This window comes from Equus przewalskii, chromosome 2 (assembly GCF_037783145.1).
Source record: "Equus przewalskii isolate Varuska chromosome 2, EquPr2, whole genome shotgun sequence".
Classification (NCBI taxonomy): domain Eukaryota; kingdom Metazoa; phylum Chordata; class Mammalia; order Perissodactyla; family Equidae; genus Equus; species Equus przewalskii.
In genome coordinates this window covers 42484590-42508768 of record NC_091832.1, presented here as the reverse complement: position 1 = coordinate 42508768, position 24179 = coordinate 42484590, and the positions used below count along the sequence as shown (strand labels likewise).

The window sequence follows — 24179 nt, the reverse complement described above, 5'->3', positions numbered from 1 at the left end:
AGGAATGTAACAGAATTCTCCAGACTGCTCAGCTATAAGCAGGATTTTCATGTCCTTTCAGCTGTGGTTAACAATTAAAGGAGTCAGCAGTCTAATAAATCTAGTTTAATTCTAACAGTAGGAAGTATCACCCATTACTCCTCTTTGTAATTATACTTCCAGAGGTAAAATCAAACTCAAATTAACTTAAAAAGTTTTTTTATTGAAGTGAAATTCATATAACATAGAATTAACCACTGCAAAGTATACAATTCTGAGGTACTTAATACATTCATGATGTGTGCAGCCATCACCTCCATCTAGTTCCATAACACTCTCATCAGCCCCAAAGGAGACCCCGTATACCTCACTAAGCAGTCCAAATCAAGATTAAAAAACTAATGATATTCATTGTGATTACAGCATTGCTTTTTCACAAAGTGTCAGTTTATTCACTTTCAATACAATCTTCTCATTTTAAAGGTAAGAAAAAATTTAACAGGAAGTGGGGACTAATACCTAGAAATATGTTTCCCAATCTGTCATGTGATTTTTACATACACCTGGTAAGACAGTTATGGTGAACAAAGTGTGTCCCCTCCCTGGGAGGAAATAACAATAGCTAACACTAATTCAATGTTTACCACGTGACAGACACGGCATCAGAAACAGCCTAACACAGTGGCTGAGGCTGGCACTCTACAGCCACACTGTCCAAGTTCAAGTCCTGATTCAGCACAAACTGTGTGTCCTTTGGGCAAAACAATGTAACCTCTCTGCCACAGTTTCCTCATCAGTAAGAGGAAGACAGCACTTACTTCAACAGGACTTACACCTCAAGAGTTGCTATGCAGATTAAACAAGTTTAAGTGCTTACAATAGAGCTCAATTTACAATACCTGTAATCACTGTTGCCGTATTTAATTTTCACCACAACTCCTTGAGGGAGCTTCTAATTGTGCCACCATGTTACTAGTGAGGAACCTAAATTTTACAGTATCTGAGAGACTTATAAAAAGCCCCCAGGGGATGAATGGCAGAGCTGGGCTTTCAACCCAACTTTGAGTTCTGTTTGCTTAGCAACTATGCTGTTCTACCACAAAACAAAACCTTCTTTGCCACATTTACCAAAGCAAAAGCATGTGTGAAAGTGAAAATGTAAAAAAACCAACACATTTGCAACTTTGTAACCAAAATGGCAGCTTAACCCAATTTTGCTGTTCTTTTGTTTAATGCTACCTCCTTAGTTCTCCAAGCCATGGGGATTTGCGTTCCTTTGACGTTTATCACCTTTCTCCCCCATGTGCAATCAGTTCTGGGGTCTTCTAGTCTTTTCCATCTGTCCTGAGCACTATCCCCTGACTTCAGGTCCTCAACACTGAGACCTTCAGCCACTACAACCTTCTGTCATCTGTCCTTTCTGATTTCAGGCTCTTTGTTCTCCAATTCATGCTACTGCCAGAATAATCTTCAAAAAGACTGATTTCAACCTTTAACTTTAATTCAGTATTACAAATACTTCTTAAGCATCTATGTGCAAGGCACTATTGCAGAGACAAATAAATATAAGCAAGACACTCCCTGTCTTCAGGAGTTCAGTCCAAAAAAGGGGGCACAAGATATAATTCTGTACGACAAAAGAGAGTCAAATAAATGCCCTGAGAGAGGCAGGTAGTTCTACGGAGGTTCAAAGGAAGGAGAGATCATAGGAATTACATCCCCTTTAGATCAGGAAAGGACTGATGAAGGAAATTAAGTTTGTAAATATATAGGGTTTTGTACCTAGAGTAAAGGAGGGGCAGGCCTTCTGGGCAGGAAACCACAGGAAGAAATCTAAGACAAAGATGGGAAGCCTGGGTGTCTGGCTAGGGCTTGAGGTGCACAGGTGAAAGGAAGCAGCAGGAAAGGAGGCTGGGAAAGCTGATTTGAGTCATAATATAAAGGGCCTTGAATGCCTGGCCAAAGAATTAGTATTGAATTTGGCTGATGAATCTCCATATTTCCCCTACAATCCAAGGGCAGCTACAATCTGACCTCCATCAACCACTGATTCCACACAGGTCTGCCCTCATTCTAACAACATTTGTCTGTTTTACATCAACACTACACTGTCTTAATTACTCTAGCTTTACAAGTCTTAGCTTATAGGGCAAAGCCTATCTCATTTTTCAGAATTTTCTTGCTACTTTTGGGTCTTTATTCTCCCACATAAATCAGTCTGCTACTTCCATAAAAAACTGTTGAAATTTTGACTGAAATCATATTGAATTGATATAGTAATGAGAGTAAGGATATCTTTATAATGAGTAGTTTTATCGATCAACATTGCTACATCATCTCTCCATCCTTTCAGGTCGTTTAAGTCTTTTTTATTTATGTGTCTTAGCATGTTATTTTTCTAAAAAAATAAAGGCCTTACACATCATTATACTTGTTAGGAATCTTATAGTTTCTGTTGCCACTGGGAACAGAATTTTTAATCTATTACATTTTCTACTTGGTTATTGTTGGTCCATAGGAACACCTATGATTTTTGATCTTTCAACTATAGCAATTTTATTCTATTTTCACTTGTTTTGCTAATTAAGACTCTAAATTTTCTATGTATTTAAACGTATCAACAGCAAATCACAATTCTGTCTCTTCCTTTCCATTCTGTGTCTTGTACATGTATGTTTTTGTCTGATTATTTTATATGACTACTTCATATAGAAATTTGAGTACATAGTCTAATATTAGTGAGGACAGTAGGCATCCTTATTTTGCTCTTTATTTTAAATTAAATACGTCTAAAAGTCTTTTTTTTTTGGTGAGGAAGATCGGCTCTGAGCTAACATCTGTTGCCAATGTTCCTCTTTTTTTTTCCCTTCCCAAAGCCCCAGTACATGGTTGTACATACTAATTGTAGGTCACTCTAGTTCTTCTATGTGGGATGATGCCACAGCATGGCTTGATGAGCGGTGTGTAGGTCCACACACAAGATCTGAACCTGTGAACCCCAGGCCACCAAGTGGAATGCGTGAACTTAACCACTTGGCTACAGGGCTGGCCCCTAAAAGTTTCACCTTTAAATATGATGTTCAATGTATGTTTTGGTAGGTACTCCTTTTCAGATTAAGATTTCCTACTATTCCTAGTTTGCTAAAAGTCATTATAATAAAGAATAATACATTTTATGGAATGCTTTTTATGCAACTATTGGGATGATCACATTTGTTTCTCAGTGCATTATATTATGTGGCAAACTATATTTCCAAAGATGGCTGCAACAATATCCGCAGTCTGTGTGGGGATGGCAGCCCATGCCAGATACTCTTCTTTAATGTGACTTTGTCACTCCTCCATCAAAAGACGAAGTCTAAATTCCCTTCTCTTGAATCTGAGCTGGCCTCAGTAACTTGTTTTAACTAATACAATGTGGTAGAAATGAAGCTGCATGACATCTAACACTAGGTTAGAATGGCCATGTCACTCCTGCCTGGCTCTCTTAGAAGAGTCAGTCATCATGTTGTGAGAAGCCCAAGCCAAATGTGATGGCGAAGCACAGGTACTCCAGTTGACACCGTTAGCTGAACCCAGCCTTAGAGATAGAACCCAACCTCTATCATCACAGCCAGGTGCCAAACATGTGAGTAAAGAAGACCACAGCTGTTTATGTCACCCTCAGCCATTTGTGTCTTCCCAGCTCAGGGCCCAGAAATCACAAGGCAAAGATAAGTTACCCTCACTGTGTCCCCTTTGGAACTGGTGATTCATGAGACCCACAAACATAATAAAATGGTTGTTTTACACACTAAGTTTGGGTTGGTATGACATGCAGTAGCAGATAACTGAAACACAGATGTGAAACTATCTGTGTGTTCCTGGGATAAACCCTACTTGGTCACCATGCAGTATTTTTTTATACATTGCTGGGTTCATACTTGTTAATATTTTACTTAGAACATTTTGTATTCCTGTTCGTGAAGTGAGAGACTGGCCTACAATTTTCCCTTTTTAGATTGTCCTTATATGGTTTTGGTATCAAGGGTAAACTGACCTTTTATAATAAGTTGGGGAGCTTTCATTCTCTTCCTGGTCTCTGAAAGCGTTTCTGTAAGATTTACTTGTTAATTAAATATTTGGTACAAATCATCTGTAAGACTGTCTGGGACTGGCGCTGGGAGAGGGGTGCTTAAGCCACTGATTCCATTTCTTTAATGATTATTAACATGTTCAGAGTTTCTATCTTGAGTCGCTTTTGATAATTCTCTTTTTGTCTCCTTTTTAAAATTTCCTGTCATAAAATTTTTCACTGCAGTCCTATTTGTTGTTGTTGTTGTGTGTGTTTTTAAAATTCTGTCTGGCTATCTCTACTGGCTCCTTTATTCGTTTCTAATATTGTTCACTTGTGCCTACTCTCTTTTTCTCAGGATCTGTATTGCTTTGCCTATTCTATTGGTATTTTCAAAGATCATCTCATGTTGTAGTGTGGATCATCTCATTTTTTCCTTGTATTGCATTAACATCTGCTGTTATCTTTATTATTTCCCTTTTGTTTATTACTTTCTTTGGTTGTTCTTTTTCTATTTTCTTTAATAAAATATTCAGACTTTTTACTTCCAATCTTTCTAGGTTTTTAGTAATTTTAAATACACGTATTTAAAATCTTAAATTTTACCAGTCTTAATCTTTATATAATTATATTTCCACGAACCAGGTAAGCTTTTAATTCAGATTTAAGGAGATGAGAAAACTCAAAGCCTGACCTATTACCCAACCAGAGAGTCCCAGGGATTCTGGACTGAGACTACTAGTATTTAGCTCCCTCTCTCCACAGCAATTATTGACTAGACTATATTACTTTATTAACATGAAAATAACCAATCCTTGATTAACAGGAGTGGGAATGAGAAGAAAGGAGGAAGAGTTCATGGATAACCCAAAATTACAGTTAAAACAAACCAGGGTTAACAATCCACTCAGCTACTCATAAGGGCAAGCTGGATGGCAGCAGACTGGTGCTGGCCACCTCAAGGGTGGAAGGGAGGACTGCTCCGGTCAAGGTGATATGGCAGGTCCAGAATGCTGTCCCTAAGGCTTGACTCCTCATTCACACCTCACTCTCCTCAAGGATGGCAATCAGCTCTAATCAGTTACCAAAATACTGCCAGGGCTGGGGAGATGAGGTCCCAAGTCCCCATACCATTCATCTGCCTCTGGATCATTTCACCACTGACTGGAGGCCAGTTTTTCATTCTTGTTTCGAGGGAGTGCTGTTCCAGTAGCATAAGTTTTCCCAGAACAAGAAGACCTACAGGATCAGTTAAAATATTGAAAAGAACGACGGCCAATGGTCAAGAGCTTGTGGGGAACTTGGCATTCTGGGAGGAGTGCAAACTAATTTAATCTCTCTGGAGGACAATTTGGCACTACATATTAAAGGTCTTAAATATGCACATACTCTTTGAAAGAAATAGCCATTACACTTCCAGGAAACTATCTTAAGGAAATAAATGGACAAGACACAAAAATAAGACAAAGCCATTCATCAAGAAAAAAATTGTTTACAGTGAAAAAAATCAAAAACCTGGAAACTGAAAATAACTTAAATGTTCAAAATTAGAAGTTGGTTAATAAAATTATGATATCTTTTTAAAATGCAACCGTCAGGGGCTGGCCCGGTTGCATAGTGGTTAAGTTCACACATTCCGCTTCGGTGGCCCACGGTTTGCGGTTTTGGATCCCAGGCGCAGACCTACACACCACTCATCAAGCCACGCTATGGTGGCATCCCACATACAAAATAGAGGAAGATTGGCATTGGATGTTAGCTCAGGGTCAATCTTCCTCACCACAAAAGAAACCATCAAAAATGAGGATACAGATACATGTTTAACATAAAAGGTCAAAGTTAAAAAAAAAGCTAAGTTAAAACAGAAAGAGGCCACTTCTGTTTAAACTATTTACTGATATATACCTAAGAAGCAGTTTGAAGAATATGGACCAAAATGTTAACTTGTGGTCACCTCTTGGTAAAGAAATTACCAGTGATTTTAATTTTCTCCTGTATATTTTCTTGTGTTTTTATGGGGAAAAATTACTAAAAATATACCTACGAAGCATTAGCTTAAGTGTACTAAGATTTTAACTGCAGTAGCAGGGTTCTGGGTAAGCCAACTAGATAAGTATTTTTTAAAGAGAAAGAGAAAAAAATGCTAAGGTATTTTTAGGGATAAAGGTGCAACTCCCCCTCAAATAGTTCAGGGGGAAAAAACCCCATACGTATGGTTATTATGAATAACCACAAATTAAAACTAAGAATTAAAAGGGGAGAGTTAAAAGTAATGTGATAAAATGTTAATATTCGGGGAATCTGGATAAAGGATATATGGCAATTCTTTATATTATTCTTGTAACTTTTAAGTTTGAAATTTAATTGAATTTAATTCAAACTAAAAGTCTAGAAAGTGCTGTCTGCAGAGTTAGGGGTGGATCAGAGTTAGCATTAGGAAATCCAGGAAATGTCTGGTGAATTGCATATTTTTAGCACAGAACCTGGAAAAGGTGAAGCTGTGCTGGCCATGACAGAATTTCGTCTTCTTGTGTGATAGAACAGACAGGCTCCTCCCAGGACCTAACTCAGAAGGAAGCAGGGCCACATTTTTCGTAAGAGACAGCAGATTCTGGAACACTGATCAAACAGAAGTTTCAACCAGTGCCCTTGGCTAGCTTACCAGTGTCTGCATCTCAACATTTCTAGGACACAAAGGGACTACATGTACAGTCATGTACCACATAACGACATTTTGGTCAACAACGGATCACACATACGACGGTGGTCCCCTAAGATGAGTACCATATAGCCTAAAGGTGTAGTAGGCTATACTGTCTAGGTTTGTGTAAATATTCTCTATAATGTTTGCACAACGGTGAAATGGCCTTACAAGGCAGTTCTCAGAACCTGCCCCCAAGTTAAGTGATGCATGACTGTACTTATACTTCATCACTGTGAGTTGGCCAAGGAACTCCAATGGGAATAAAGAATTTCTATGATAACAAAATCTCACTTTCCTTCTATAAAAAGTAAACATGGCCCCAAACTCAAGCACTCACAGCACTCGGCTCAACCTCACTCCCATCCTGGATGGTACCTGTGAGCGTCCCTTTAGTGCCACTGTGCCTCAGTTTCCTTCTTTATGCTCGTGCAATAACACTGGCACCTTGTGTTACACAAGCGTACTGAAGAACTGATGAAATAATGTCTGTAAAGTATTCTCATTTGCAAGGATGCAAAGAGTAATAAATACAAAGTCAAAGCAGTATTAAAATATTTTTCTAAGCTGCAACACTTCTTTCTTTTGAACTAAAGAACCACAAGGAGGATCAAAGGATGTCACTGTCTGTTGACTGCTGCTCTGGAGGCTTCCTCCCTCCATCTGGCAGAAACCCCAAAGAGAAAGGTCTACCATGATTTTTAACTTAACAAAATCTTAAGACAAGCTGTACAATGGTTTCCTGAAACACCAACCACCGAGTAGAAGAAACGGGGGAGACAAACACAGCTTGCATGGCTTGTAACATTTTTCTGAAGCTGGTGTTAAAAGCAGAGGGCCGTGTTGTGGGGAGGAAATGCTAACACGTAGGGAGAAAGTTTTCTCCCCTTGTCTCTTTCTGCCACAAAAGGATGCACAGGGACTCTACTAAGGGTGCAGCAGCTTGTGTAATAACATGCTTAACCTTGGCTAAGTTAACCTCCTTAGCCATAAAAAAAGAGGAGGCGGGGGGAGCACAATTAAGCTTACGGGAAATAAGCTTAATCAAAGCCCAACAGTAACAAAGGGCACCAGAAACATTCCTACTGTATCACATCCCACAGGCTGGCCAAGAGCCCGGAATTTTCATTACAACTTTTCAAAGAGAGGGAGAGAACGAGAAAATATATTTCACAAAAGCATTATCAAGGCTCCAACCCAGGATGCCGTGCTGTACAACCAAAATTTGTGAGAGGCCACCCTTTCAGGGAGTCAAAAACGCAGCATGTGGAAACCGGCAGGCCTTTTATATAGTAGGAGGGGTTCTTAAAATGACTACTGTTTTGCACTGAAGTCTCAGAGCTTCACAGATCATTAAAGGTTTCTGAACCACAGAGAAAGGAGGGCAGAGTTAAGGCAATAAATCAAAAGTTCCTCTGGGATGCACAAATGCCTACTTGGAACAGGCTTTCACCACGAATATCCTCCACATGAAACAACAGGGAGGACTTTTCAAAATAAAAGCAGAAGAGAGATTCACTTTGTTATAAGCAATGCACTTTCGTTTTGGTTTAAAGGTTATGTGTGCTATAAAAAATGACTCCTGCCGTGAGTGCTGGGGGAGGTGGAGGCTGGGCTGAGGGCAGAGGGTGGCAGTGAAAGAAAACAACTGTAAGTGAACAAAAAGTCTCACAGAAATGCTCGGTTTGGAGGCACCCCAAACAAGTGAAAATGTGTTGTAATATTTCAGGGGTAGGATGTGAGGTAGAGGAATGGTATTAGAAATGAACGTCCGTCACATTTACTCCTTGCCATCCTTGCTAAAATCTGAAATACTTCTCCCAAAGCCAGAGAGAGATTCTCTTGATTTTCTTGAGCAACATACTCAGTAGAAGACCTGGGGACACAAACTATCATCTTAAATGCAGAGCCACATATTTCTCAAGGAAGCGTCAGCTGTCTCAAAACCAGCAGAGGGAGTACAGCATCTAAGAAGAGGAAACGGTCAACCTGATACCTAAAGCTATGTGTTTATCCAAGACAGCAGTTGTGAAGGTGAGTTACTGACCTCTGACCTTGCCCTCATGTTATCTATCAATGGTAAACAGAATGAAATACTAGACTACCTACTCAGACTGGATGAGTCTGTTATGACAACCAGGTGAGCACCGAGGGAGAAAAGCGGAACTGCCACACTTCTCTGCAAGGGCACGCTGACTGTGAAGTGTATCGCTGGGGTACCCCCTGCACCCATCTGGAAGGAGGCAGGAGGGATCTAGGAAGGGGAAAAGCCTAGTGAAAGGCAGAAACTCTAATGTGGAAGACCGACAGCAAGCATGAGAACAATGATTTTACCTTAAAATCCAGGGCTCCCACTTTAGTCTGTGAACCGTCCATTTCCAAACTTTTTACTTCTGAGGGGGAGGAGAACTCTGGCATTCAAGCTTTGCTTTCAACAGCTGGTTGAAAGAAAAGCAGCAAAGGAAGGCATATGTCTGCTAAATGACTGCTATCTTCATCTTCAGCCACAGTTTACCAAAACATGTAGGAATGGGCTGAGGGACTGATTTGGTGTCAAGATGATCAGCATGAACAAGGTTCCCGGGGAGGGTCTGAGGCCCTGGGTAGTGACTAAAGCTAACGGTCTATTCCATAAGGAAAGAGCCAACTGTTTCACACACGATTATGCTGTGGTCTGGCACTGGAAATATTTGCTCAGGTCCACTCCAGGTGTTAAAATGGCCAAACTGATAAGACAGTCTGATTACGCATTGCTCTATCAGGTAACGTCTTTTACTAAATCTTAATGTTGACACTTTCTCATTGTGGGAAATGGGAACTGGATTAAAAATGCTAACCTTAAGGTATGCTAAACCCAAAAGACTAAACAAAACCTAAGATGTGACTTCTGCAGGGTAAGGGAGAAGGCTAGGCAAGGGATGGGGGCACTCTGGCTGGTCAACACTGTGACAGCGCCAACAACAAAGGAGCTCACCTAGAATGGATGGTGTGGGATGCAGAAGCATGCTTGGACAGCTTAAGGCCACAGGCCTGGGCAGGGAATGTGAAAACTACCCTGACCCACCTGAAGAGCCTCCATGAGGGAGGATCATGGCAATAATTCTCTATGTCATCAAGGGACATGTCCAGGACAACGTATAGAAGATGAAGTGATTCAGATTCCAATTTAATAAAAGGAGGACATTTCAAACGATGGAACTGTGCCAAACCACCAGGGTCACATTTAATGGGTTCAATGTCTCCAGGTTCTCAGGAACAGCAGGGCAGCTACTCTGTAGGAATGCTATAGAGGCATTCAGGTATTGGGAAATTTTTCAATAGACAACAAGGATACTGCAAGGACTTTCTTTGGCAAGGAATTTCAAACAAGTTTTAACATTTAAAAACACCTATCCTTCAAAAAGCTTCCAATTCTAACTGCATATCTTCTAGGATAAGCACAATTCCCTCAGCCCTCATCTTCAGCTCCTCGGACTCCTATCACCACTTAATGTCCACACCACAGAGTTTAGAACTTGGGTTCATGCCAACTCACACTGTGGCAACCAAACAGCTGGAGACAGCCCCAGGGAGCAGAACCACATCTCTTATCTTCTCATCATACTCAATGAGTCTGTAAGTGCTTGCTGATCGACTGATATTAGGAATAAACTTTTTACATTCACACTATCTAAACATCCTAAGTCACTGATTTCTAGAAAACTTTTATACAACGAACGTAAGTAATATAAATATAACATGCCAGGTAAAGTATGTAGAGGGAAATTAGTAATCAGAACAGGATATAGTACAAAAGAAAACAGTATGCTTTGAGTCTAAGACAAATTTACTGGACAAATGGGTACATATTTCTAATTGTAAACTTGCATGTTTTAATAGAAACACAAAATGACTATATAAGAAGTACTCCATCCTTTAACTGTACTACTCTGTCAAATCATCTGATAGACATGGTACAAAGAAGCGCAGGGACTTTTCTCTTGAGTCACTTGAAGAAATAAGGACTTCAAGTTTTGATAAGTGAATTCAGTGCACAGGACAGGGCAAACTTAGAAATTCATTTTAAAAGCTTGGTTTTGTTTTTTATACCACATTTTCCAGAATATCTACAGTTTGCCTAGTTTTGCTTTACTTACTGCCTGCTTTACTTGGCTGAAGCTGGCCATGCATATGGATTCACTGGGCCTATTTCCTTTAGAATTTAATTATTCTTCCTATTGTTCTGCAAATTCCAGATTCCCTCCCCAAATTTAACACTTCCCCTGACAACTTAAGGCCACAAACCTCTGACCTGATTCAGTGTACCTCATTAGCACATTTCCCAAACAGAGCATTTGTGGGAAGGAGAACTGAGTTCTGATCCTAGGAGGAGTATGCCTAAATCAATAATCACCAAATCCCAAAGGCACTGGACCTACACTGCTACAGCCCTCTAAAATAACCAAACACACAAAAGTCAGCATTTCTTGCCAAACTCAAGAAAAATTCAATGCCTGCACATGGGAACAAAGAGACAATGGCTGCAGCTGAAAACACATAACCAAAGCATCATAGGAAAAAAACTTTAACGTAATATTGTTCAGAACATCCTCAGTAGTGTTTCACTCACACAGCAAAGACACAGGATAAAAATTCCAGAGACTGTTTTCAAGATAATAAAATGGCATATGATGGTGAGTCACTAACTGACTAAAAGGAAAAAAAAATCCATAAACAGTCACAGGAATCTTGCAAAGCTGCAGAGATCTGGCAACACTTAACCTCCTCCACCTCGTTTGGCTCTCATCTCCAGTTCTCTCTCTCTCTCATCTCCAGTTCTCTCTCTCGTGATCATTTTGAAGCCAAGCTGCAATTGGGTAATGGCTTATTCTACTGCTTAAGACAATATTTTCTTCTCTCGCTCAATAAACCTGCTGAGAAAAATAAACAATGAGTTTCAATCTTATAAATAATCTAGAAAACAGAATTGCTATGCAAATAGTAGAGGTGATTTACTGCCATGACAAAGAGAACAGGAAGGTCCGATGTGGACCAGCGAACTCCAGGTGCTAGTCTTCCCACCCAGGGGCGCTAGAGTTAACAAGGATTTTCTGTCCACTACACAATCTAAAGCCTGCATGCCCAGGGTTCAACTGGTCCTTAAAACAGCATCAAAGCAGATCATGAAAACCAACACAAAAGAGCAAAAGATGAGGAAAACTTTTCCCCAAAAACATCGAGGAGTTTTAACCTTCTAGGACCAATAATTATATATCTATGATTATAATGTATTTCTATCCCATCATTCAGACATGTGTGAAGACACACACATATTTCATTTTTAACAAATATTAAGTAAGAGCCTGTTATAGGGCACTAATGGTGGCATAAAGTATTAAAATGAGGTCCCTGCTCAGCAGGTCTTATGTTCTACATAAATACATACATGCATATACATGTGCAGAATAGAAATGCATGGAAGAAAAAAGGAAGCAAAGTCTGAAGTCCAAGACTAAAATAAAATATATATAAATTTCTAAAGAGCAGATCAAAATGCAATTCTTCTGACAGAGGAATTGGGCTCTTTGTGTAGTGGCCACCAGTCTATAGAGAAAAGGGCTCATGTGGCTTTCAGAGATTACAGCCCAAGCAGGACTTATATAACTGAGCTCTGAACAATCTCCACAACTGTAACTCAGGCACCTTCCAGAGAAGAAGACAAGCCCCGCCGGCCTCTTCACTAGACTGTGAGCTCCATGAGGGTGAGCACCCTCAGGCACCTCTGACACTCTAGAGAGAGCACAGGCATTGGGTACCAAAGGTTCCCCAAAACAGTTCCCAACACACTCCCAATTTTGCCAAATGTGATGATGGCTTAAATACCTCAAAGGTATTTAAGAGAATTATGATGCCACAATTGAGAGGGTTCAGAAGAAGGATTTAAGACACCTGAACAGAACAAAGAATCATATATCCAAAGTGGGAAAAATAACAAAGACCATTAATATTGAAACTTAGTTTAAAAATAAAACATCTCGAAAAGAAAACTTAGGTCAATGGAGTTCTGGTGTCCCAAAAAAGATGTCTCCTGCTTGCTTTTCTTACTTCCATAATACGATTAATGGTTTTTCAATTACATACAACAGAAAAAAAATGTTCTTGGGGGAGGTAAGTTACCAGTGGTAAGTTCCCCACTGGTAAGCAGATGTGAGGAAGACTGAGGTGAATGCTTTGCTTACTTTTCAAAACAATACAACAAATTTTTACTTTATTTTCCTAAAAGTATTACTCAAGGACACAACTTCAAATAAGCTTAAAATGAATCAACTATTCAAGGATTATGATTTCAGACACATTTTAAAACACTTTTAATGTCAGTTTTTAACAGACTAGATGTATTTTTTAAAACATCAGCAAACTGTATTTTCAAAGTTAGAATGGGTTCACAGATCATACAAGGCTAAAAAAGTAATTATTTATGATATAAAATATGAGCTCCAAGTGGATAAACACATTGAATATAACTACAGTAATCACAACTTATAAGTCTTTTTAAAAACCATTTCAAACCTTTCATTTGTTTTACTAGCTAATAAAATGGGCGAGTCTATCTAGGCTTCAAAGTCATAAATGTCTCCATCTAGAAGTCATCAGGTAACCAAGATGAAGCCAAATCATAAGAAATACACATTAGCAAATTCCAAGAGCTAAATAAATAACTGATCCATATAAACAGCACTGTGTTCAATAACACTTTACAAGTCCAAGGCCTTTTTCATTTGCGTGCAGTTTCTACAAGTAATACATTGCACAACTGAAGCACCCTCACGCCCTTCCCACCACTTCTAATAGGAAGGATAAGGCCAAGGACAGGCCAAAGACATATACACTGAGAAGAGCAAATATCCAAGGCCCTTGGTTTAAAAAGTCACCTAATTTAAGACTTCCTTTTTTCCCCCAACATCACCACCAAAACTTTCTTACATGCAAATTTCTTATCTGCTTCACTTATACAAGGGAATCAGCCAATCTCTTTTAGATTACCCTAGTCAAGACTGGAACACTACCCAGTCAAATATCCACACAGTTTAGACTACCACAATGAATAGATTCTAGTCTCTACTCCATTTTAATGGGAGCAAACCCTCTGCATGGGAATAACTAAAGGATCACGGGACTTGCTGCCAAAGTGCCATGTCTGCTTCTATCGGTAATCACTTCTGGCCTGAATGGAAAATTCCAACTCTATCTGCATGGACTCGAGGACAAGTTATTAAGAGAAAAGGTACGGCACAAGTCTCTCCTTGTACCCAATCTTGCCAACCTCTCAAAGTATTTATATTTCTACTTCATATGAGAATGCCAGTGAAAGAAACAGTGAATATTAAATATGTAAACTTCATATTAATAAGAGAAGGCCATCCTTTCAAATAAACAGGTTTCTTTTAGAAACAAATAGAGTCTAGCTCAGCCTAACTCACATACTATGACTGCATGCCACACCATAAAGAGGACAACAGTTTTTCTATGAAATACGACAGGAGTTACAATGTGTTTCTAGGAAAAAATGGGAGTGTGAGATGGGAAGAAGGAAGCTATACTATGAAATTTTATTACTGATAATGAAAACAGCCCCAGAGACTTTTCTCTATGTTTGAAATACTTTATAACAATTTGAAAAATAAAATCAAGCCCTAATAGTCCTAACACTGAAACAATGGACAACTTTTAACAGAATAAAAACAATGTTCTATCAAGAATGGATGTGACACACAGGCGCAGGGTTCTGCAAGTCGGCATTACTGTAAACAGCAGTGCTTCCTACACTTTACTGTGCATTCAGATCACCTGTGGGGACTGATTAAAATGCAGATTCTGGTTCAATAGGAATGGACAGGAGCTCAAGAATCTGTAATTTTAATAAGCTCCAGGTGATGATGACAATGATGGTAGGAGGCCCACACTATGAGCAGGGAGCATTTGCAGGAGAGATACTGGGTTTAAAACCAGAGACTTTCTCAAGTATTGTCATGTGGCTATAACATATTCGTATCCTCAATAGTACTAGCCTATTCAGGAAGTTCAGACTTTGTTATGTAACATTAGATTAAGCATTAATGAGGCTAGAAAATTGTTTATCTAAGGTTATAATCTGAAGTTAAATAAAACTTCATGCTGAAAGCTCATATTGAATGCTAGAGTCATTTTTACCTCTTAATATTAACAGAATCTTGATTACTCAGTCTTAGAGCCCTTTCTCAGCAGCAGTCATTCTTTGCTGGAGGAATATGCTCTATGCAAAAGACATTTTGCCTAAAGAAATGAACAATGAATATTCAGTAGTTATGTACATATTTAATAAAATTCACTCCCAGAAATGTGGCTGAGAAAGGTGGTTGATTGTCATGTTATTTCTTAAATTAAAATTTTAAATCTCTAATACTTTTCATCCTATCACTCAAAACATCAAACCAGTTGCCCCTTCCCTGAGCTCTTGGCCCCATTCAAAAAAAGTGACACCTTTTCAGTAGAGAAAATCAAGAGAAAAGGCACTCTTCCATTTCCATAAATCACTTTCAACTCCCCATTTTCTGTCTTACCACAAGACTGAATTATTACGAGAACCTCCTCTCTGGTCTCCATCTTGTTCATACTGTTCAAGAACACTCCCATAGCTCAGCCCAGATGCTCTCACATCTCTTCTTAAGAGACTTCCATGGGTCCCCAAACACACTCTTTGGAGAGAGTGCAAGGTCCCCCAAAGTCTACCTCCAAGCCATAAATTTGGCCTAAATCCTCCTGTATCAGCTCATGCAACCTTCTCTCCAAGCACACTAATATACTTGCTGGGCACGTTTTGCAATTTCCTGTCTTCATGCCTCTACTCATGATATTTCCTACAGCTGGAAAGTCACTTTTCCTCCACCCTCTCAACGTGGCCTGTCCAAAAAACATATCCTTCCTTCAAAGCTCAGTTCAGACACCACGCCCTCCAATTAGCCTTCCAAAAGTCCCCAGCCTCTGAACTCACTTTGTGGGGTCTGAACCTCCACCAGGGCCCTTAGCACATACTGCCAAATGTGACAGGCATGTCAATGGTTCATCCTCCCCACTGTAACGCCAGCTCCCTGTGGGGCACGGATAGCACCTTGTTTCTCTTTATAGATATTCCACCCATCACACTGCTCAGTTGGCACAAAAAGAATGTCTAGCTCTGAAAATGGAAGTGGGTGAAAATGAGTTTCTAGTACAGTAAATACTAATGCACCAGCAACTGGGTTTACAAGTAACATGAGCTTAATCTCTTTTGGGCTAAGTGCTCAAAAATAAAACTACAGAGATAAGAAAGACAGTCAGGGTGTGCGCCTTTTCACGTTCTCCCTCCAGAGGCTAACACTTTGCAGATACCTCTTCTCTCTACCAAGTTGGGGCAGATCAAACTGTCTTCTCGCTAATGTTAGCCGTATCTGAGACAGGTCATTGAGCAAGTGCTCCCTTGTCTATGATCCAATGCTAGCTGAATTTGTCTGAATAACAGTACACAGAGCTATACACAAAGGCCAGCCAGGATTTAAGGGACAATCATCCAGGTGTCAGACATGGAAAGTCTTTCATTCAAACAACACAGACATATTCTCAGGGTAAAAGAAGACATTCGTCACTGTCACCTGAGTAATTATCTCATGATTTTGAAGCAAACTGCACTGTGTATAAAAATCAAATGAAAAGTTCTTTTTGGAACACCCATGATTTTCTATTTTTCATAACATGGGTTCCCTTCCTGGTAATTAAGTTTCAACTCTATTAGGTCTCCTATTTTTTCAGGTATTACCTTAACATCAGAAGTCATGTAATTCATCGACCCAACGACTACATGGCAGTGCTTAAAGCAGAACCCAAGAATCCTGGTTCCCCACCATCTTGTCAGAGGCTCAGTCATGGGACACTCACATTGATTTATACAAATGTACTAACACGAAGACTCTGATGTGGTTTAGGCCAAACAGTGTCTTGAGGGAGAAGAGGTATAGAGCCAAGGGGAATCTGAGATGCTCAGCAAATATTTCTTAATATATTTTACTACTAAAGATAACTATACACCTTGTAAGCATATTGAGGGAGACAAATGGTTATAGAGAAAGGGAGAATAGGGAGAAAGATCATATGTAAACTATGGGATATTTGTACAACCATGATTCCACAGTATCTGACTTGCAGTTATTCTCTTGGGTACCATGAGGTTAACACGTAATACCCACTCAACTAAACCTCTATAAACAGTTGGTTTTCCGCAATCACAGCCACCATTCCCACTTCAGTGGGCAGCAGTGTCCAGAGAAAAGCCAGATTTAGCTCCTGTCTAATAAACACCAGAAACCAGAAGAGCTAGGAAAGCTGTTTATGTCTATGCCCACCAGGAACCTTTGTCTGCATGACCACATGGAATGAACTGGTAAGAATGGAAGTCTCTTCAACAAAACTTCAAGACAGAGGAAATACATCCTTAAAACGAGGCACTGCCCTTCATCCCCCCTTCCCAGTTTTTCAACTGAAAGGGTTTTTGGCAAAACAGGTTAATGAAAAATAGGTAATATCTTTTTATGTAAGTTCAGTATGTTTACAAGTAGAAAATAATTCTGTACTTTTCATAGCATTTAGCTACTTTATGTAGTATTTGGGGTAGATGGGGAAAACAATCATTTTCAAGTGTTTTTATGTACTCTTTATAGACGTTATCTCATCTAAGTTCTCAAAACAATTCTAAGGGGTAAAAAGATCACTTCATTTTACAGACACAGACATTAAAGGATAGAGAGGTTGAATAATCTGCCTAAGGCCCCACAGTGGCAGAGGAGGCAAGAACCATCACTTTGCTGTCAGACCCAGCAAAAGACAAAGAGGTGCAAATATCTTACAAAGATTGTAGCACCTATAAAATTCTCATGCAAAGAAACACCATTTTAGAGAAAAAAATTTCCCAGTCCTTGTCAGGATTTGACCTGAACTTCCCAAAGAACAGCTCAAAGCAGACTGCACAGTTAAAAGAGATCATCAAGTACTATAGTTACCGGTAAGGCCAAGAATAGAACACAGGTCTGCTGACCTTCGCGCCCATGCCCAATCAGGCGTGTGCTTTTGGATGCTGACACCCTTCTGAAGTTTCAAGTCAGTTGAGAATACCAAAGAAATGAGTTAATAATTCTGGTAAATAGAAGAGAATGTGGCAAGTCTCTAGATCAGAAGGATTTGCGAAGCATGACCATGTGAAGATTTCTACCAAGGAAGTTTTGAACCAAGAACACTAGCACCTGCAAATTTTCTCATCTTCTGCAGCAAAAATGAAAAATAACCTTTGCCCTCCCCTCCCTATGAATTGTGAATGATTAGCTTGGCTATGTTGATAACTAAGGAAAATATGAGATGACTATCTCTCCCAGTTGATTAGAATACTTACAGATTTACCCTACTACCAAACTCCTCCAATTCTATGCAAAAGACAGCAGGACACTAAGAACATTTAGCCAATGTCAGCCATAATAAATCGTCCAGAGCTGAAAACTCTCCCAGTAGCTCCAATTCTCGTGCCCTGATGAAGAGGCTGGAAACAGGAAGACTGCTGGGTATCAGAAAAGTGAGAAGAGGAGCCACATGGCTGGGAAACAGGGATGGCAGAGGTGATGGGGAAAGATCTCAGGAAAGAGGTCCTGAGAACCAGCTCAGAAGTTTGGTGCACTGAGAACAACTCTGTGGAGGAGAAAAGGCTGCTTATTGAGTCAGATGTCATCAATAAAAATAACAGACAACCAAGAACAAGAAGAAAAACAGATTAGAAGACCCTCACCCTAGGTTAAAGGTTATTCAAATCCATTCCCACTGGAGAGATAAACCACTAGATAAAATTGTCTGGCATTTCCAAAAGCTAGACAGATTTTAGATTAATGCTTAATCTTGCTACTATAAGTTTATTTTTTAAGCAGAAAAATAAAATAATTGTTGAGCACTATCTTATATCAAATTCTTCATGGTTTGCAACTTTTAGCAGAGCACAGGGATAGATAAAACTTCAGTTGAGAGGTTATAATCTGGCCCATCACATTAGGTCAAATCACTTCTTTCACTGTTCCACATTAAATATCTCTTTCAAATCTGTTCTGGAAAGAGCAAAAAATAAGTTGATTACAATATATTTTAGTTTAATGTCTATAAACAGTTACTTTTTTTTTTTTACCATTCTCAAAATGACCCATCTCAGCATATTGAGATGTATAATAAATATTAAAAGCTTAATCTAATTATGATTGATTGATGCAAACCACCAATTTATATGAGACTATACTTGAAACCTCAGAACCCTTCTTCCCTATTATGGGTTATCAGTGTTCATAAGGAACTATACAGAAAGTGTCGAGAAACAGTTCATTAAAACCACCACCACCACCCAGAATAAAAGAATGAAAATGGAACAGAGGAATGCAATAAACAACACCCAATTAGAAACCAAAAACCAAAACAACCCACCTGCTTTTATAAAGGATATTCTTCATCCACTTCCTCTCTCACACTCCCTCTTTCCAGCCCCCCTAAAAAAAGCAGCTCCATGCCTAAATATTCACCCTCCAGCCCCAAGTTCTGAAGAACACTGCTGCTTACTGGGCTCCACTTCCACCAGACTCTGGCAAGCGGCTGGTCCTACTCCACTCCCAGGCTCCCCTTTCCTTGGCTGCCAGAAGGACTCTCTCCTACCCTCCTCCACTATCACCTGTAGCAAATTGCTGGTAAAGGAGACCGAATTCCCTGCTAGCATTCTCTTCATACAACTTCACTCTGAAGTTTCCTCAGCAAACCCTCCCACCCCAAGTTTAGCAAGATCTGACTCTCAGCTTTGTGAAACATCAAAGTAATTTTTTAAAAGCCTCATTTAAGCAATTTATAAGAATCCTTGTGTATCTGCCCAATGAAAAGTACAAACTTTTAGGGCTGGAAAATTAACGAGTTAAAGCTACTCTTCAAAACATACCAACATTGAATAAAGAAAAAGTCCCAATAGAATCCAAAGTAAAGCGAGCTACAAACCTCTTAATTCTGCTGTCTGGTTGATGACTTTTGTCAATAACCAAATCCAAGCTAGAGATAAACGACATTTCCTATTTCGGCCACTGTAATTAAAATTAGATGTTAACTCCCTAACACCCCAGACTCCCCTCTATGCCCCACTAACCCTCTGTTGCCAAAGACCTTTCTGTTCTTACAAGTCCACTTTTTTTCTGGGGAGACAAGCATAATTTGTCACTTTACTGTCTAAAATCATGAGCTAAAACTAAAAGTGAAGGAAGTAAAATGAATAGGATCCTATAGGCCAGCCTAAGTCTGAGCACAGCGCAGGCTTAAAGGAAACCATTTCATAAGATCAAGTGCAGAGAAGCAGCAGGAGCAATGAGGCAAAAAATCAAGTTACATAAAGTCCAATTGTACTCACTGTTTCCTTATTGGGAAGCAGCTCCTTTCTAATTCTGAAGAAGTTCTTGCCGTACTGCCTGAGCCCCTTAACGAAGCGTTTCTGTGATAAAAAGAAACGGCAAATGGGATTTTAAAACCAAAAGCAAAACAGGATGTCAGCAAAGCAAAGATATCTGCAATCAGCACAGTAACAACCGCAAAAAAGTCTTAGGGAATAGTGGCGAGGCTGGGGGAATATTACAGCAGCACAGCTGGGACTCATGGCCAGGGCAGGCCGTGAAGAGCCGTCATCAGAACCCTAACCACACACCAGACAGGTTTAGGAGGACATCCTGTGTCTGAGGCTAAGAAGCAATCCGTGCCCTCTGTGCCACCAGTCCCCGCACTGGTCCATGAAGGTATAAACAACAAATATACTCCGTGTTTCAATAAAACGGCATAACTGCTTTCCACCTGAGAACGAAGCTTCCCAGTGTCGAGCAGAAAGGGGGAAACAACCAAACGTGGAGACTTTTCTACAGAAGGGTACCCCAGAAGATTAAAAGGCCCTTTCGTTAATCGGAAGAATTCACCAGGAAAGCATCGATATCTCGGAAGCCCACTGGGAGCCGGAACCCCAGATGGCCTGCCCCGCCATCGCCATTAAAAGCCGCTCCAAGGCACCAAATAAAGAACCATCGGCACCCCTTCCTTCTTCCTGATGCCCCTCACCGCCCCCGCCCCATTTCCTTAGCAGTCTGGAGACTTTCACTTTGTCCCATTCGTCCCGGACAGCCCCCCCCCTGGCGCAGTGGGGCAGCCCCAGGCTCCCCCGGCGCCCACCTCGGGGCTCGAAGCCCGCTCCCGTGCCGCGACCCCCGCGGCACTTCGCGGCTGGCCGGCCGGGCGGCCCGGCAGCCACAGGTACGCCGGGCCGGCGCCGGCCGCACTCAGGGTCCGGGGCGGAGAGAGGCCGCGCCTGTCACTCGGCTTCGGCTCCCGCTCCACAAAGCGCTGGGCGGAGGCGGCCGGCGCGGCTCGGCGTGTGACTGCGGCGGGGCCGCGCGGCGAGGGGCGCGGGGGGCGCGGGGCTGGGGCGGCCGCCGCCGCCGCCGGGGGAGGAGGCTCGAGCGCGGCGCGCTGAGCCCGGCGCGGCCGCGGGCGGCTGCAAAAGGCGGCCTGGATCGCCGCGCCGCCCGCCGGCCCTGCGCTCCGGCCCCCACCCCGGGGCTCTGCGTCGGGCCCTCGGCCAGAGCCTCCCGGGACCCCGGCGACGTATCTCGGTTTCTTCCTTCCGAACAGCAGGAGTAAACCCCGGCAGCAAAGCAGAGAAACTTCCTCCCTACCGCGGCGAGCGCGAGCAGAGGGCTCCCGCGGGGCTGGGGCCAAGCCGGCACTCCGGGCCCTTCCCAGGCCTCTCCGTCTCCAATCCTCCCTCCACGCGGGCAGAGTCAGCAACGCGACGGACACACGCCCACCGCCCGCAGGCTGCGAGATGGGGGGCTGGCCCCGACGACCCCCGTGGTCCCTTCCGGCCCGGGATTGTGGACGGCCACTCCCGCCCGGCCCAGGCATCAGCCTGCACCTCGCAGGGCGCCGTTTCACAACTAAACCACCGCGGAAGCTTCCCAGCCAATAAATCACCTGCCCACCGGGAGGAGAGTCCCTCCCACTCCCCGTGTTTGAGACCAGCCGGGCAAATTCAGTGAAGAGCCAGCCCTGGCCTGCAAGACCGATCTGCAACCTCCTACTCCATTCCTGGAGTTTCTGCATTTTCAGATTTCACCCCTTTCTAAGATATGACTCATCATTGTCAGTTTTCAATATAATTCGTATAGTTCAGAGGAAAAATCTGTCAAGGTACAAGAAAGAAGCCCTCCTTTAGTCTGATGAAGGGTGACCTTTGTTACTTGACAGAAGTATCATTCATAAGATCAACATGCATCCTGGGCTATATGCAGAGCATCTCCACAGGGCACACAGAGAGGAAGGAGACTGCCCTGCCCTCAAGGAGCTCTAGTCTGGCAGGCATGGCAGACAGGTAAATAGATGAATTTCTAGGCCCCAAAGAAAAGCAGCAGCAGAACAAAGGATGGTGGGTGGGGCTAGGAGGAGGAAGCAATTTACCCTACTGATGTCTTAGAGGAAGTGACAAGGAAGAGCATGAGCCTGCCAGGTGGGATCCAGCAGGGCCTCAAGCAGAGGAGTCAGCCAGGAAGGGCATACAGAACATTCTGGGAACTGCAAGGAGGACAGGGTGTGCAGAATAGAATGCCAGAAGATAAGACTGAAGAGGCAGAGAGGATCAGGTTGCAGAGAGAATCAAAGCCAGGCTGAAGAGTTATAATCCTAATTGTAGAGCAGTAGAGAAGTTTAAGCATGAGTGCTCCATGAAAAGACTGCTCAGGTGGCACCGTGGCCTACGGCATGGATTAAGGGAGAGACTAGCTGTAATGCAGGGAGACCAGCTGAAGAGGCTGGTGAGCTACCCCAGGGGTGAGATGACGCGGACCTGACCTCAACCTCAGCCCTAAGAATCAATGCTTATTAATCCACTCTTTAAGTATTTACTGAGCACCTAGCACTGAGAGGAATTAAAAAAAAAAGGTAGCCGTTGACCTTTATTAAAACTGTGATTCATTTTTAGCAGGTAAGATAAATGTATGGTGAAATCATTACAGAACAGTGTGAGATTTAATTCAGCCAAGCATAAAGTAGTGAAGTGCAGCTCATCAGTGCAGCAAGGGAGCCAAGAAGAGGGATGGACTGTAGCAATCCACAATGCCTTCCCCAAGGCAGTGAGACAGGCCAGATCCCAGGTCCTGAAGAACCCACAGCATTTGCAGGGACACACACACACATACACACACACACGACCCTCCATGAAATACAGAGGTAAAGAATGGGAAGTGGGTTATAGGAGAGGGGGAAGTCTACACAAAATTGAGGTAGGCAATCTGGCGTGAGTCTGATGGCGGAATGCCAGGACTATGCACTTTGAACATGGGCTTGATGCCAAAGGACACACAACAGTTTCACTAGAAGAGGCCAGCACAATGAAGGCAGCATCTGAGAAAGACTGAATCTGGAACAGCAGGGTCATGTGGTAGAACTGGGCAAACTTGAGTTCAGATCCTAATTCTTCAACTTGTTATAATGTAATACTCTGAACATCATCCATTCAACTAATAGTTATTAAGTACCTACTACATGGCAGGAGCCTCCCATATATTAATTCAAAACCCTCACAACCTAGAAGGAAGTACTACTATTCTCTCCAGTTTACAGACAATGAAGCTGAGAGGCACAGGTGGTTAAGGAACCAGACCAAGGTCACCCACCTCCTCAGAGGCAAAGGCAGACTTCAAACCTAGGCTCCAAAATCCATGCCCTGGCCTGCCACGTTCTCTGGAGAATGGAGGTGAGAGCCATTTTCAGTCGTGGTGTACTCTCTGTGACTCTGCCCTTTCCTGTAGGCTCCAACATCAAATGACCAAGTCCTCAGTACTCTTCCTAAAAAAGGTCTTTTAATGGCCTACTTTCCTGCCCATCCCCGCGCTAGTCCCAGGCCAAGCCCTCACCACTCTTTCCTACTAGCTGTCCTATTAACCCATCTTCCCCTTCTGGCCATTTACAAGCCTCTGCCAAGGAATTTTTCAAAGCCACAGATTTCGGGGCAGCCAGGTGGTGCAGTGGTTAAGTGCGCACATTCCTCTTCGGCCGCCCGGGGTTTGCCGGTTCAGATCCCGGGTGCAGACATGGCACCGCGTGGCACGCCATGCTGTGGCAGGCATCCCACATAGAAAGTAGAGGAAGGTGGGCACAGACGTTAGCTCAGGGCCAGTCTTCCTCAGCAAAAAGAGGAGGATTGGCAGCAGTTAGCTCAGGGCTAATATTCCTAAAAAAAAAAAAAGCCACAGATTTCACTATGAGGCCCACATCACCTTCCCCAGCCCTACCTAAAGAATAGCTATTTGGCCTCTTTAGGGTGGTGTTTACACCCCTTAGTCCTGAATTCAAAGCCATCCA

At 42.0% G+C, this 24179-nt stretch overlaps 1 protein-coding gene and 1 long non-coding RNA gene across 19 annotated transcripts in view; both read right to left on the bottom strand.

The window, feature by feature from the left end:
* RERE (arginine-glutamic acid dipeptide repeats) overlaps positions 1-24179 on the bottom strand; it is a 402826-nt gene that overhangs the window by 41814 nt on the left and 336833 nt on the right. For 13 of the 18 annotated variants that reach the window (XM_070610911.1, XM_070610920.1, XM_070610914.1 and 10 more), the window contains one exon: positions 20191-20271. In XM_070610911.1, the coding sequence (XP_070467012.1) occupies positions 20191-20271 (81 nt within the window). Of the gene's footprint in view, positions 1-19232; positions 20124-20190; positions 20272-20993; positions 21293-21496; positions 21961-24179 lie in introns of those variants that run through there. The other 5 variants (XM_070610926.1, XM_070610929.1, XM_070610927.1 and 2 more) reach the window with 5 other exon arrangements.
* Positions 4243-10510, bottom strand: LOC139082000 (uncharacterized). The gene is made up of 2 exons (XR_011537595.1): positions 4723-10510; positions 4243-4649 (listed from the first exon to the last, which is right to left on the bottom strand). It is a non-coding gene; the product is annotated as an uncharacterized lncRNA (long non-coding RNA).